At 37.3% G+C, this 16,010-nt stretch overlaps 1 protein-coding gene and 1 non-coding gene across 3 annotated transcripts in view; both read right to left on the bottom strand.

Annotated features, from left to right (window-relative positions):
- Positions 1-1,688: 1,688 nt before the first annotated feature.
- Mamdc2 (MAM domain containing 2) overlaps positions 1,689-16,010 on the bottom strand; it is a 149,064-nt gene continuing 134,742 nt past the window's right edge. Inside the window, exons 12-14 of one of the 2 annotated variants that reach the window (XM_074052014.1) lie at positions 10,028-10,287; positions 3,076-3,160; positions 1,689-2,772 (exon numbers count right to left, since the gene is read on the bottom strand). In XM_074052014.1, coding sequence (XP_073908115.1) covers positions 2,708-2,772; positions 3,076-3,160; positions 10,028-10,287 — 410 coding nt within the window. In that variant the 3' untranslated portion in view covers positions 1,689-2,707. Of the gene's footprint in view, positions 2,773-3,075; positions 3,161-10,027; positions 10,288-16,010 lie in introns of those variants that run through there. The other variant, XM_074052015.1, reaches the window with a different exon arrangement.
- On the bottom strand, positions 8,810-8,918 carry LOC141415941 (U6 spliceosomal RNA). Its single transcript, XR_012440886.1, has one exon. It is a non-coding gene; the product is annotated as a U6 spliceosomal RNA (small nuclear RNA).

Raw genomic sequence — 16,010 nt, 5'->3', positions numbered from 1 at the left:
GTCCCAAGTAATTTTCCTGGCTTGGCAGAGTTTGAAGCCATTTTGATAGACAATAAATCCTCGGAAAGAGGGAAACTTGGAAACTTTGGCCAGATTGTAAATCCACATTGGAGATAGAGTTGGGAGGCGAGGTGGCAGGTTCAGAAGAATTAGATGAGAGGATCACCAGTGCAACTGACTCAGGTTCAAACCCTGGTCTACACTAGCTTAGTCTTAGACAGATTTGGTTTTCCTATTTATAACATGGAACCGTCACTAGGTCCTACCTCATGGACTTTTGTTAGAATTAGATGAGCAAATTCACATATAGCTCTTTGCACATATCAGAAAATGGAAAATACTCAACAAATGTTACCTATAATTATAACTATGGATTTATGTCATTATCAAAGAGGCCAGGGAATGACTTCATCCATTTACCACTATTGTTTTACCTTACTTTGCACCCAGATCCATGTGTTAGGTCCTAGAGACATGGTCTCCATCCTTTAGGTAGTAAATATAACTATAATTCTTGTCAGGAATAATGCTTTGAGGGAATTATACTGCTTAATGCAGTGAATGGTCAACAGCTTGAAATCTTTCCTAAAATTTCCACTCTGTAGGATTTCCCCTCTAAAAGTAATTAATCATCATGAATGGAAAGGATTTGATTCATATAATATTATACAGTTGAGTATTTTTTGCTTGCTAAGTAATATGGCATTCAGAAAGATATAATGCTCTGAACAGATTAATGTTTAGGTTTGATGCTCTTGAGTGGATAAAACTCCCAACTCCATGAGAATAACAAACTTTGGACTACACAAAGTACTAAGAAGTTTGGGCTCTGGGGAACAGAGAGATTTGACTTTGAAGTTCCTCTACTTCACAACTGTGGAATCTTATTTCTTCACTCTCTGAGACTCAGTTTTCTTTTGATACTGGGGATTGAATGCAAGGGTTTGTACCGGCTAGTTAAGGGCTCTACCAGGAGCCATACCCTAGTGCTTGGGATTCAATTTTCTTATCTGTGAAAAGATCTAAAAATATTTCCTACTCAGAGGATAATGGAAAAATTAAACTCATTCATACATTCAACAAGTATTTCTTTGTTGCATACTTACTACACACCAGTCATTTTCTGGGGACTAAGAATACAAAAGTAAGCAAAATAGCAAGATTCCTTGTCCTCACAGAATTCCCTTCCTTCCTTCCTTTTTTCCTTCCTCCTTCTCTTCCTCCTTTCTCCCTCCCTCACTCTCTCTCTCCCTTTCTTCCTTCTTTTCCCTGGTAGTCCTGGGGTTTGAACTTAGGGACACTCGTTTGCTAGGCAGGCACCTCTGAGTCACGCACCAGCCTTTTATTGCTTCAGTTATTTTTTGGATGGGGTCTTGCAGTTTTGCTTGGGGCCAGCCTCAGACCTTGATCCTCCCAGTAGCTGGGATGACAGGTGTGCACCACCATATCTGGCCTATTGATTGAGATGGAATCTATTTTTGCCTGGGCTGGCCTCAAACTGCCATCCTCCCAATCTCTGCCTCCTGAATAGGTGGGAATTCAGGGTTTACATTACAATGACATAAAATCTTGGAAAAAATGAGATTGTTTATGTGAAATGAAGTACCCCTCAAAATTAGTTATTGTACTGATGTATGCAGTATTTATGTCATTAATAAAAAGTCTTAAAAACATTTTATTGTGGTAGAAGAGACATTCAAATTAGAAACTGCAGTTATCTAATGAAGATATTCTGACAAAGACAACTAATATAGAAATGAGTTACTTGTGAGTGGAAGGATTTTTATCTTTTATTAGGTAATTTTATAATTACCTATAATTTTATAAACAGCTGTTTGGGTGCACAAGTATATATACAATTCTTTAAACAAGTAAATAAAAAGCAGTAGTTTAGCATATCTGGTTGAATTCATATCATTCAAAACATTACCAAAATATTTATTATAAAAATCAAACTGTTTACAAGTTTATTAAAAAAATCATTGGCTGAGTGTACATAAACAGTTTCAAGCGTACCTTACAAAAAAAGAAGTGCAATTTCTATCCATGTGCTCGGTGACTCTCAAAGGTAGTTCAAAGGGAGAAAAAAGAAGGTAGCACGGTCTTGTACTACTGTGTTAATTAGTACTGACTTCCCCTGGGAGTTCAAGAAAGCGCCTTTGTTATCACATATGGTGAAATTATTAAAAATTAATACTCTTTCTATGAATAAAACATAGAAAAAATGACTTTATTTTTCTAGAATAACTTGTTACCATGAAAAACTGCATTCATTCTGCAAATATTCCTGACACCCCACATTATTTACTTTAAAAATATTTATGATACTTGAAATTCAAAAGGAAACCCACAAGACCCAGTCTTCTCCCAGTACATTCACTGAATGAGAATTTAAGTAAGCACACTCATTTTGATTGTGCTCTTTGTGTATTATAAAATGTCTACAATATAGTACATTTGTATTTTTAACTAGTACCAAAATTAAGAAGATTGATGCAAACCAGCAGCCTGTACTTCTAGTACCAGTTGTCAAATGCAAGAGAAAAAAAGCCCTGAGTCAGTATCTTTTTGCAAAAGTAATGAATAAGGGGTGCTCTGAAGTCATTTCATAACTTATGAAATGGTAAAAACTGTCCAGTATTCGTTTTGTTTTGTTTTGATTGAAGAGGTGCAGATTTTATCTATTTAATCCAATTCAGATCATTCCTTAATATTCAATTTCATTTAAATCTTCAGAATATCCTGATGAATGTTGAGCTGTATCTTCGATTTCTGTCAGAAAAAAAACCAAATAGACAATAACAGTTTTCTCTTTTTTTCTTACAGAAAAAACATATAATTTTCATTTTAGTTGTTTGAGACTATATTGCAAAATCTTTTTATCTTTTGAGACAGGGTTTCACCGTACAGTTCAGACTGGCCTTGAAATCACTATGTAACCCCAGGCAAACCTTGAATTGGTGATCCTCCTGCCACAGGCTCCCCAGTCCCAGGATTGCATGCATGTGCCACCATGCTTGTCTCTGCAAAATCTTTTTTTTTTAGTGAAGTTTATATAATTGGGGAAAATATTACCTGCACAGGGTCCTGCCTGAAATTTAACATCATCAATGGCAGTATCACTTCTTATTGACACTCCCCGAATGGCTTCAAAAATTATCTGAAAAATAATGAAGTTGGAATTTAAAAATAGAGTCATCCTGATAAAACAATAGTGGTCAGAGCAGACCTAGGCTTTGTGGGTCTGGAAGCTTAGATAGTTCTTGGGGTGCCATTTAAGGAAAAGGATACAAAATCACACATTCAAATTTAGGTACTAAAAAGAATATTTATTTTGAATGAAAGGAAATTCACTAATAAGTTAACTAGAGTCTTGGAGATTCAGATCCCTTTCTTTTGGCAATTCCCTAGAAAGCTTCCTAGTGGTGACATGGTTTCTGCTCCTTACATAGAACATCCTACTTCCACCATCTCCCAGCACTCACAGGGCCTATGAAAGTAAGAAACCTAGAAGTACCAATTTCTTTAGGCATAAATCTACCTCTAATAATAGGTGGAAAAATTTAATATGACTGAAAATACTCATGTATGAACAGAAAAGCATAATAATTAAATTTACCAAAAGATAATGGTTCACTTATCATGTTAAATACCATGATACCAAGGACATAGCCCAGAGAGATGGGGAAATCAGTGTCATGACTTCAGAGACTAAGCAGAAAATAGCAGATCAAATACTTTTGTTCTGGAAAAAAATAGATTACCTGCTCTAAGGCAACCCCAATGATGGTTAATAAACTACTGAATCCTCTGGGAGGTTTGTGGGTAATGAAAATTGTCCAGAAGACACATTTGCTCTACTCAGTTTATGAGCAAATGACTTCCCATTAGACTGGTTTATGATTTAAATTAAATCGAAAAGAAAGCCCTTAAAATAATTCATTTAAACCTCCCAGAATTAAGAATATAAATGGAATAATTAATAAGTTTACGAAATGAGCTTGAAATTAATGACTTAAAGCTTTAAAGACAGAAAGAAGGCAATATAAAGTTAATAAAAATTCTAAGGACATAATCTGTAATGATCATGTTTAGGTGTAAACTTGGTTGAGCTAAAGGACTTCAGATGACTGGCAAACCATTATTTCTGGGTATGTCTGTGAGGTTCTTTCTGGAAGAGACAGGCATTTGAATCAGTGGACTAAGTAAAAAAGAGTGGCCCTTATCCAGCATGGATGGGCACCATCTGATCTGTTGGAATCCAGAGAGAACAGAAAGGAAAAGTGAATTTGCTCTCTCTCTCTCTCTCTCTCTCTCTCTCTCTCTCTCTTATTCTTGAGCATTAGAATTCCAGGCTCTAGGGCTTTCAGACTTACACAAGTGGCTTCCTCCAGGTTTTCAGGCCTTTGGCCTCAGACTAAAAGTTATGCCAGTATTTTCTCTAGTTCTCAGCCTGAATAGCAGAACTAAATTATCCTACTGGTTTTCTTGGTTCTCCAGATTGCAGATGGAATATTCTGGGAATTCTTAACTTCCATAATTATGTGAGTCAATTCCACATAATTCAATCTATTTGTCTACTCCTCTGTCCATCCATCCATCCAAAGTTCTGTTTCTTTGGAGGACTCTGATTAATACACAACCCTAAACAACAATCCAAATAAATGTCAAGAAAAGGGGAAAACATGTCTTAGCATCTGTATAGAAGGTCATGTAAGTGCAGTTAATAAATATTTTGGTTTTCTGAACAAAAAAAAAATCCATTTTGACCTCCAGTTCTGCAATGGAAAGTGTAATAGACAAATTCTGATGGAATTATATTCTGAGCAATCTGTGATTAAACACTTTATTCCACACAACCTCCTACTTTGAATTTCCTCATTACTTTAGTGATGACCATTTCACACCACTATGGTTTCCCTATTTTATTTATAGAAATGTACTAGCATTTCTTCTATTTCTATATTGACAAGATTATTTAGTTTATCTTTGTACCTTTTAATTAACCAAATGTATCCTGTAACCACTAATGAACAAATATTTATTTATAGAATAAATACAATAACTATAGTACTAAATTAGATATGTCCTTCTGAGACACCTAAGTGCATTCACAGGGGTACTGTAAGATAGTATGAAATTTCAAGGGAGTCATAGCAATATTCAGCATCTAAGCAGACAATGTGAGAACTACTAATTCAAGGTCATTCAAAGTTTCAACAGATGGACATGTATTTCTTTTCGTAGCATCATATCTTTATAGAGCTAGGTTTTTTTGTACCTGCTATGATTAAAACCAAGCACCATGTAAAAATCAGTGCAGATCATTAAATGAGTTGCTGTATACCACTAATTTCCAAGGTTTGAGAAGTTATATAACTTACAGTAGTAAGTTGTGTATATATACAAATAATCTATTAGTAAGTAATTGTGTGGTCATTTAAGAATTAGATAAAAATGCTTTTTCTTTAAATTTAAATATTCTGTTTTTGAAATGGCTACAAAGTCATCAGGACATAAATACTAAGTATTAAGTTTGCAGCTAACTACTTTAATAAATGGAACTATCAGGTATTTACTTTGGTCTAGGGGCACAGGGGGAAAATTACCAAGACTAAGTCAATCACGAACAAAAAATTTGGGGAACTTGGCCTTATATGCACCCAGCACAGAGGAAGTCCTGGTAAATGTCAGGCAGAATAGATAACTGGTGTAAATATTTCAGTGAGTCAAGAATTTGTCTAAGTCTTTCTTTTAATAACACCAAAAAAATCTAAGAAACCAAAAAGGAAAATACCTGAAAGCAGAAGAGAAAGAGTAATCAGGGAATCCAAAGGCAATAGAATGATTTTGTGTTTTGATCAACAGTGAGTGAGGTTATGCTTAATACCTGGATAAATCCCTTAGGAAGGAGCATAATTCAGGTTTTTCCATTTGATGCATTTCTCCCACAAGGATAATATGAAGATTGGAGGGTCTTCAGGAGCCATGCACATATTTTCCTTATAGGGATCAGTCTCAAATGGCAGCAATACTAGGGGGATTCTTAAAAATCATTTACTCCCACCCACCTCCACTGATGATATGCACATATTTTCTTCCCCTGCTCCATTCTCTCCTGTGAACTTCAGCTTCATGTGGACCACTTATTTGATACACCCACTTGGATTTCTAGTAGACATTAAAAACAGCATTTCCAAAGAGACACCTATTAATTTCCCTTCTACACACACTGTCGTCACTCCTCCAGAGATTCTCTGCCTAGCTTTCATCATCTCCATAAATGGCATATAAGTTTATTGTGGCAATTGCTCTGGCCAACTCCAGAGCCACCTTGACTCCTCTCTTTCTCTCAAACACTACATTCTGTACATAAGAAGTCCTGTGAGCTTCTGGTAACAACTCATGGCTGCTACCTAGTCCAAGCTACCCTTCCTTTTGCCAAGACTAGTGCAGTAGCCCCCAAGTCTTCTTGCCCCACCAGAAATATCTTTTCCACATAGAAGCTACAAGGATTATTTAAAAATATAAATCAGATCATATTACTTTAAAGCCATCTTATGGATTCTTACTGCTTTTGGAATAAATTTCAAGCCCTTTCCCATGATCGCTAAAGTTCTTTCAGGATGATTCTAATACTTCTGCTTCATCTCCTGATTGGCTTGACCTTTTTCTTTTCCTTACATTAATATTATTTTAATGGACAAATTACAACTGTACACCATTATAGGGTAAAAGGTTATGTTTTTATGTATGTATATAATGCAAAATGATTAAATGAAGCATATTAACTATCAATTGCAATCATTTTTGGGGTGAGACATCTGAAAATTACTCTTAGTTATTTTGAAGTATGTAATACATATTTATTAACTATAATTACCCTCCTGTCTAACAGATCTCAAACTTATTCCTCCTGCTTACCTGAAACTTTATAGTCTTTGACTAACAACTCCCCATTCCTTCCCTCTCCTGCCACCTCCAGCTCAGGTGATCATCATTCTGCTCTGTTTCTGTGAGTTCAACTTGAGTTATTCTTATGGTCACCCTGTGTAACATTATATATTTTTGGCTTACATTTTCTACTTCTCTCCCACTAAATTATAAACTTCAAAAAATAAGAACTTTATAATAAATTTATTACAGGATCATTAGCACCTATCATATCAAGTGATCAATAAATATTTATTAAAATGAGATATTTTGGCCTCAAACTATAGGAGCTCAGTCTGGATGCCTGATGTGCTATTGAGATTATTGGTTCTGGGGATGGAGGACATGGCTCAGGTGGTAGAGTGTCTGCCTGGCAAGCTACAGGAATTAAGTTCTTAAGTTCAAACCCCAGTAATGAGAGAGAAATTGAGAGAGAGAGAGAGAGAGAGAGAGAATGAATACTGGTTTTGCCCTGGTATTATGAAGTAGAGACCAGGGAAATTATTTGGGAGTGGGAGTAAATGTATTTTTTAAATATCTTTTTATAATTCATATTAAAATCTATAAAAGCCCTTTGACATACATTATTTCATTTGACCCGAATCTTCCTCTGTTGATGTCAATATGGCAGGACTTCCTCATTTTGAAAATGCGTAAACAATCTCAGAGAGGATAATATTTCTCCAAGGTACCCAATACCTGTGACCTAAAGGAAATGAGTTTGAAACTTCTGTGGTGGAACAGTGACTCGTGGATACAAACTTTGGAACTAGGCAGATCTGGGTGTGAGTTCTTACTCAGTTACTATCAAGTGAACATGTAATTTTCCTTATCTGTGAAATGGAACTATAAGATCGACTAAAAGAACCTATGTATTGTGCTTAGCATTGTGTGTATACCTGGCATGTGGAAAAAGGTTAATCTTATGCACATGAATGTGTGTGGATTTTATTAGATGCTGGGATGCTTTGGAACTCAGCCTAGTCCTCCTCTGCAGTCATTTGGGATCCTCGAAGGAACCAGTAAATACATAGGAGAAGATTCATGTCTGTTTTGTGCTAAGCTAATGGCGCCAGTCTAGTCTTCCTTGCAGACTGTGAGCTGGAAATCTCTAGGGTCATTCCACACTTTTTGAATCTGAACACCCCAAGATGCCACCTTATATGCCTCACTACTCTGTAAAACTCAAAAAACATTTCAAACGACCAGCTATGCACCAAGTCTAGTATGTGCAAGGCCCTGACCCTGCACTCAAAGTTGCTTGTTCCTCAGCACTCAGATCTTACAGCACTTGTGTATCAGCATCACTTGGGAGTTTTAAAAAATATCAATGCTGGACTTGCTGGTGGTGTAGTTTAGTGGTACAGTTCTTGCCCAGCATGTATGAGGCCCTGAGTTCTATCTCCAAAACTAACTAACTAACCAACTAACCAACTAACTAACTAACTAACTAATCAATGCTCAGGCACCATCCATCAAAGATTCAGATTCATCTAGTTTAGCACAGAGATTCTCTATCTCTAACATGCACCACAATCACCTGGGGTGGGAACTTATTAAACCAGATTTCTGGGGCCCCAGAAACCCCCTGGAGTTTCTGATTCAGAACTTCTGAGGTGGGGCCTGAGAATTTGCTTTTTGGTGAGCTTAAGTTTCAAGTATTGTAGATACTGCTAGGACCCGAACCTCACTTTGAGAACCATTGGATAATGGTAAAAGTATAAAAGTCCTAATAGCCTAACAAAATTGAAACATCATCACTGAATGATGATCAAGTACATTATTAAGTTCCTGAGTAATCCACTTTCCTTCTGTAAACAACATTATATCAATATCAAAATTATTTGTGGGGCTGTCTTGTTTTCTTTTGTCACTTTCTACTTAAATATGCTTCATGAATTCATGTGTTATCCTTATATAGAGGCCATCCTAGTCTTCTCTGAATCATTTCAATTTTTTAATATATGTGCTGCTGAAGTGAGTACCTATCTGTGTTCCTTTACTAAATTTCTAAACAGCTTATCCATGCTGAGCTAATGGGCCCTTCCTGGATAATGGTGCATTTTCTCTCTGTCATTTGTTCTGTAATGATGCAGCACCTCAGATGACACTGCATCCTGGCCACCTGGGCTGCAATTTCTTCCCACTTAGATCTGTGGAAAATTAATTTTGGTTGTGGAGTGGCATAGAATAAACCCCTTATTTTGGATACCTCTTCCTAGGAAGATTTGGGCTTAGGCCAGGCAGCAGAGGTTAAAGCTGAGGAGTGCTGGTCCAGGAGGTTTATCAGCTAGAAACAAGGGTGAGGAGGAAGCTGGGCTTTTAGTTGGAAGTCAAGCTTTAGAATTCGACAGTGCAATTTCAAGAACAGTTGGGAGTCTGAAAGTTATCTTCCTCCAGCTTTCTGACCTTTGGCTCGTGGTGGGCAGGTGAAGTCGTCCATGGCTATTAGAAGGCAGCTGCTATTCTCTGGGCTAGATTGGCTGCTGAGCCTTGCCTATTGGAATAATCTACATAATCTAGATGGGAATCTATAGCACTTGAGAGGATCCCGGGGGAGACCCAGGACTTGGGATCAAGAGTCTCCAAGTTTCTTCCACATAAATGCAGAGATGGGTACAGAAGCTTTAAAAATCTTACTCTGGATCATACCCACTCTGAAATTAAGGTTAAACAGAAAGTTTTACATGCATATGGGTAAAGATGAATAAAGGATCCAGCTGCCACAACTAATCAGGCAATACCATATTTAGAAGAAAGGACACTTCACTTGAAAATGTGCAGGACACATGGAAATATACTTGACATTCATAATGTACCAAGACAAAAACAGATACACTTTCATCACTGAATTACAAAAAAAAAATCATTTTATGCATGCATTCCAAAGCTTTCTCTCCCTGTCTAATTTCCAATTCACTGCTTAGATTTAATCAATATAGATACTAATAATGTTTACTCTTAAACTAATCCTGCCTTTATCTCTGACCCAGAAAAAGGAGGAAATATTCTCTTTGGTAGCAAGAAAAAGGAAGAACATCATAAACTCAGATGCATATTTTCCCTCACTCAGTTTTTACCTCTCTTTGCTTACCTGGTGTTGCCTTGTGTAACTGTATTCAACCAGTGCTCGAAGCCAAGAAATGCTCTGCTCTCCTCTTCTCCTCCATAGGAGGGATGCTTCACTGTCTTCCTCCTTTTTCAAATAAACACTCAGCAGGCCAGTCCCTGCACCATACATGTGGTAGAAAAAGGTCAAGCAGTGTTTTCCGGGGACGCCTCGAAGAGGCCTGGACAAGAGTTGTGCTTTCTGTCCATGCACCATGTGGGAGGCCTCGATGTACATGTAATAGCCTTGAGAGGAATGAGAAGTAGGTATGGTTAAAAAAAGACACAAGTCACATTGTCCTCTTTTATAGTGTTCCTGGCAGCATGGTGGATTTAGCTGCAGTACTGAGAAAGAATTTTATAATTCTGCGTAATATGTATGATCCAAGGAAAATAGATATGCTACAGGAACTAAAACCATAAAGTAATTTTTAATTCAATGATTTATAATTCAGTTTAATAGGTGGTAATTAGTGTGCCAGTATTGTGTCACTGGTGTGGTAATTATCACATGAGAATTTGTCACACTAATTCATGGGCAATATTGTGATGCTTCCAAATGTTTATTGCCCCACCCCCAATTGAAATCTTAATCCCCAAAGTTATCCTGTTGGGAGGAGGAGTATAGATGTAATTAGGTCATGACATCAGAGTCCTCATGAATGAGATTGGTGCCCTTATGGGGGACCCCAGAGACTCATCTCTTCTGCCTAAGGGGATAGAGTTAGAACAAGGCTATCTTTGAGGAAGAGGGCCCTCCCCAGACACTAAATCTGCTGGAAACTTGACCTTGGACTTGCCAGCCTCCAGAACTGTGAGAAATAAGTTTCTGTTGTTTATAAGTTGTCTAGCCTGTGATAATGTTTTAGAGCAGCCCAAACAAAAACACTAAATTCTACTCCATAAGACAATAAACCCTTCTTTAACCCTTCTAGCTGTTCAGGCCCCAAACCTGAACATGCATCTCAGTTTTCTCCTCTGCTCTCTCTCCACATCCAGGTTGTCAAGAATTTCTCATGGCTCCACCTCCAAAATATATCCAGGATCGAGTCACTTCTCTTCTAACTTCCTCCCGTGCTACTGCGCAGGTCTGAGCTACCATATTTCCTCACTTGGACTAATGCAACAGTTTCTCTGCTGTTCTATTTGCTTCTATTCTCATCCCCTTCCATCTAGTCTTGGCACAGTATCCACAGTGATCCTTCTAAAGCAAAAGCTAAACCACTATGTCTCTGTCCAGAACTTCCATTGGCTCAGATTTTCAAAGGAAAAGCTGAAGTCCTGATGATTGCTTTTGGATCCTGGACAATCTGCTACTGCTGCTACCTTTCTCCAACTCAGACTTGCTCAGCCACACTGAACTGGATTCTGACCTTGGACATAGGAGGTAGGTTGCCACCTCAGGGCTTTTGCAGGTGCTAATCCTGGTTCTTACTCCAGAGAGTCTTAGGTCTTACTCTCTTGGCTCTTTAAGTCTTTACTCAGAGGTTACCTTTCCTATCAGGCTTATTCCAACTATACCATTTCAAATTGTAGTCTCTCCCTGGCACTTTTCATCCCGTGCACCTTCATATCTTATGTTTTCCCTATTATTTAACTGCTTTAACATTGCCTATAATTTTCTCATCTTTAATGTTTGTCTGCCTCCTCTAGAATGCACAAAGAGAGGCTGTCCCTTTTGTAGTTCACTGCCATGTCCCCAGGTACTAGAGCAGTGCTTGAGACATGCTAGATGCTCAATGAATGTTTGTTGATGGATGAATGAAAGCATTTCTTTCACAGCTCTGAGCCGCAAACCAGTTTGACCATTTCTACAACACATGACTCCACCAAGTTCACTCCAAATATGTGAGGTTTTTGGCAGTGAGATAGGCCACTTGCCTCAGATGTTCCAAGGCAAAACTAGCACAAATCCAAGTTTTGATGTAAATTAAAGTTTTATCAAGGCAAATACTCTCAAACTAGTTCCACACCATCTGAGATATTTTGAAAAAATGAACACACAAGATAATCCTTTAACTTTATAATCTTCATTCTTTTGCTGCTACAAAAAATTGCTATACAAAAACACTGGGGTTTTGGCATATCTGGCAGTGTCAGGAATCTTTCCTTTTGTAACATTTTGTCAGTTAAAAGTCTTAGTGTATACAAACACACACACACATGATCCTAACAGAAGAATATGTTTAACTCAATTCCATAGGGTCAAGGCATAAAATCAACCATGACATCTCACCTAACTATGTTCAAAGGAGTCCTATACTATCTTAAGTGTAAGTGGCACAGTGGATTGAAGCAATACCTTAATACATGTTTAATTAGCAAAACATTTCTTCCAAAAATAATCTTTAAGGCATCAAGAAAAAAAAAATCAATGAAAAAAATATTGCACCTGGCTTTAGAATTCTCAAAAGGCCCAGTTGACTCTTAGATAAAGGCCCTTGGCTATAGGTGAAACTCTCAGGTAGGTAGGAAGTCTCCTCTGAAAGATGCTGCCACTGAGGAACTGGAAAATAGGGACCACTAGAGCCTGAAACATAGTCTTTCCAGAATGACCTGAGAACTGTCTTGTTTAGTGAGGATGGAGGTGAACTCCTAGTGATATTAATGAGTCTTGATCAGGATCATTCTAAGGTCCTGGAAGAGAGGAAAACTCTTCATCATCTCTGGTTTCATTGGATTAAATTCTTTTCTTCACTGTGTACAATGCACTAATTAATTTGGCCTTAAAAGGAACAAAGCACTACTCTGTGCCAAGCTCTTCTAGGCAGGGTAGGCTCTAACTGCATCAGGATGGCCATGCAGCCTCCTCCACCCCATCTCTGTGCTCTGGACCACACACCCCTCCTCAGATGTGACTCCTGCAGTTTACTGTGATTTCAGTTCATGTATCTTCAAGTCTCGGGTGTTAGGTGGAAGTTGTTGATTAGGTTTCTGGTCACAGATATCTTTGTGTTTAGTATAATGAAGTAGGAAAGGAAGCTATGCCTCTTGATCTGTGTAATTATTCTGCTTTTGGGAGAGAGGGGTCATATGCAAAAAAATGGAATGACTTTCTGGGGACACTGATGCCAACTTACTTTTCTTCAATATTTTTGGCCTTTGAAAATGTCTTTGGGATATACTTTGTATTTTAAGGATCATGTATAAGGTAATACTGATTTGGGGCAATGTACACCAATACCTATTCTCAAAAATAATTTTAATAAACTTGTCAGCTGCCTGGAATTGGCCCCTCTGATGCAGAAACCAATTATTCCTCTCTATTATAAATATTTTTTTTCTCCTTGACTTGCATATGATACTTCTTTTCCCCAGAAAAGACCAGAGCTTCATGGAAGGCCAGTCTGCTTCCCATGTGTCTGGAAAGCACAGACAAGCCCTGTGTGTTGACAGGTTTTGCCACATTACAGCTTGGAGCACTGTCTGTCTCAGCAAACAAAAGCTCTGGATGGGAGCCAGGAAGCCCCAGCACTGATGCTTCCAGCTCACATGTTCCTGCATGTGAAGGACTCCAGTCTGTGGAAGGGATGATTAACTGGAGAAAACAAATTACTTTCTCTCTGCGGGTCATTGTTTAACATTCAAGATGGGGGTTCCAGTGGATCTACTGGGAGATCAGAGTCCCATCTGTTCCTTACACAGCAACTATGATGTGCTGAGATGCACAGACACACACCGTATCCACAATCCTGAAGTGTGAAGCAGTCATTCCTCTAGGCTCATGGCTCCCCCTTTTGGGGTTACAAAGGAGCCCCTGTGGCTTGTGTGAAGAGGCAGTGAAGAGGCAATGTGGAAGGAACAGCTAGCTGCTTTCACTGGGCTGCAAGAGAATTCCTAATAGTCTCGGAAAAATATTTTGGGAAGATCAACTGCTAAAGGTGTCTCTCTAAAATTGCTCTTTACTTTTGTTTCTAATTTTTTTTTTTGGCAGAACTTGGGTTTGCACTCAGGGCCTTGTGCTTTGCTAAGCAGGCACTCTACTGCTTGAGTCATACCTCCTGTCATTCTTTATTTTGAAATAATTTTAAAAGCTCCTCATAAACGAAGAGCAGTTGTTTAATGGGTTCAGAGTTTCTGTTTAAGAAGATGAAAATGTTTTGGAAACAATGATAGGAAAAGTCATACAACAATGAGAATGTACTTAACACTACTGAATTGTACATTTAAAATGGTGAAAATGGTAAATTTTATTTTATGTACATTTTACCACATTTATTTTAAAAGCTTGTCATATAAGCTTTCTCCATGTAAAGATCTGGCAATATCAGAAACTAGCATGATAAGACTAGTTATGGAAATACTGAAAGACATTGCAGATTTTGATAATCTGGAACTAATTCCTAGATGGCTACAGACTAGTGGGGTAGCATGGTTATGTGTCTGATGTCAGGTACCAAAATTCTTAAAAGACAAGTATTTGAAACAGACTATCGTTAAATCAGTTATAGAAGAAACACATTAAATTTTTGATTTTCTTTTGTCTAACAGCACATTTTCATAAGTAAATTTCATTCTTTGATATTTCAATGTATCGTTAATGTTTTATACAAGAAGGGAATGTTCTTGGAAATGAAGAAGACTCCTGTCTTCACTTAGTAGTATGTTTGTAAGATAATTTAATTTCTAGAAACAAGAAGGTTTATTGAAACTGAACAGTGCCTCCTCCCCCAAAAAGCGATGGTGCCTCTTTCTTTGGAATTGTTAAGAAAATGATACAGAGCTACTTTTCTGAGAGGTAGTGGAATGGGGAAGGGAGGGCTGGATTAGTCTATTCACCGGGGGTAAGGAATTAAGACAATTGAAGGCAATTTCTCATTAGACTGGATAGTTATCTGTTGATTTATTTATTCCATTATCATTTGCCACAAAATCTCTATAAACTATAGATCAATTAAAACAAATGCTTATAAAGAATTCTGACAGCCTGGTATCATATAAATGTCAATAAAGTTGCAATACTCAATTAAACCTTAGAAAAATTGTTAAGACTTGCCTTTATTATCTTGTAAATAAGACTATTTGTGTCAGGAAACTTTCTGGTCATGCAGGATAGAGTTATACATGCAGATGGTGGCAGGAAATGGATACACAAATCTTGCAAAACAAATCCTACGAAGTCCATTGCACCTTGATGCAGCTCTCTAGCCATCTGTCACAAATGCTTGTATTCTTTTAATAGGAGTCAAATGGTGGAACTAGACACTTTTTTTTGGTGGGGGATGCCTTTATTCTACCATGTCTAGTAGAATGACTTGTTCCTTAGGTTCTTCCCAAGCTTTAAGTTATACAAATACCATGTTGATGATATTTTTTTGTCTACTCACAAACCTGTGTTTAATATTTTTCTTTAAATACATTGCATTATATTGCTTAAATATATTTATTTAGACAGGAAATGTCATATTAGCATGAAAACAGAAAATTAATTATAAATCTGTGAGATAATGACTGTGATGTGCTAGTGATATGTTTTTCTTATTCATGGACATTACTATCAAGTTAAAAAATAGGCATGTTCCTAGTGCTTAAAAGATCTGGTGGCAAATATAACACAAATTGGTAAACATTGGTTTAATGTTTCTATCAAACCTTTTGGTTTCTACTAACTAATTTTACTAGAAGTCATAGGTTATTATTTTGCATTTTATGGAAACCTAAAGGAAATAAAATAACATGTCCTGGAAGTGTCACAGAGATAAACAAAAGATTTTATAGAAGACTCACTAATTGTAAAAGTAACACCATTCAGTTCAGTGATTATACATTATCAAGTCTTTTCACAAATATATTCCTAGTTAACCATCATGGCAACTTTAAGAGATTAGAAGGCTTTGATTATTATGGTTGTTTTGCATATGAGGAAACTGAGGCTCACAGAGGTTATGTAAGCATGCCCTAGTTCTGCAGAGGAAGCTCACTGTTTATTGGATGGTTTTTCCATTAGACTATGCCTACCATGCTGCACG

The sequence above is a fragment of the Castor canadensis genome, chromosome 13 (genome assembly GCF_047511655.1).
Source record: "Castor canadensis chromosome 13, mCasCan1.hap1v2, whole genome shotgun sequence".
In the NCBI taxonomy this organism is placed as follows: Eukaryota; Metazoa; Chordata; class Mammalia; order Rodentia; family Castoridae; genus Castor; species Castor canadensis.
Note: the sequence above shows the minus strand (reverse complement) of the source record. Positions and strands in the feature narration are given on the sequence as shown.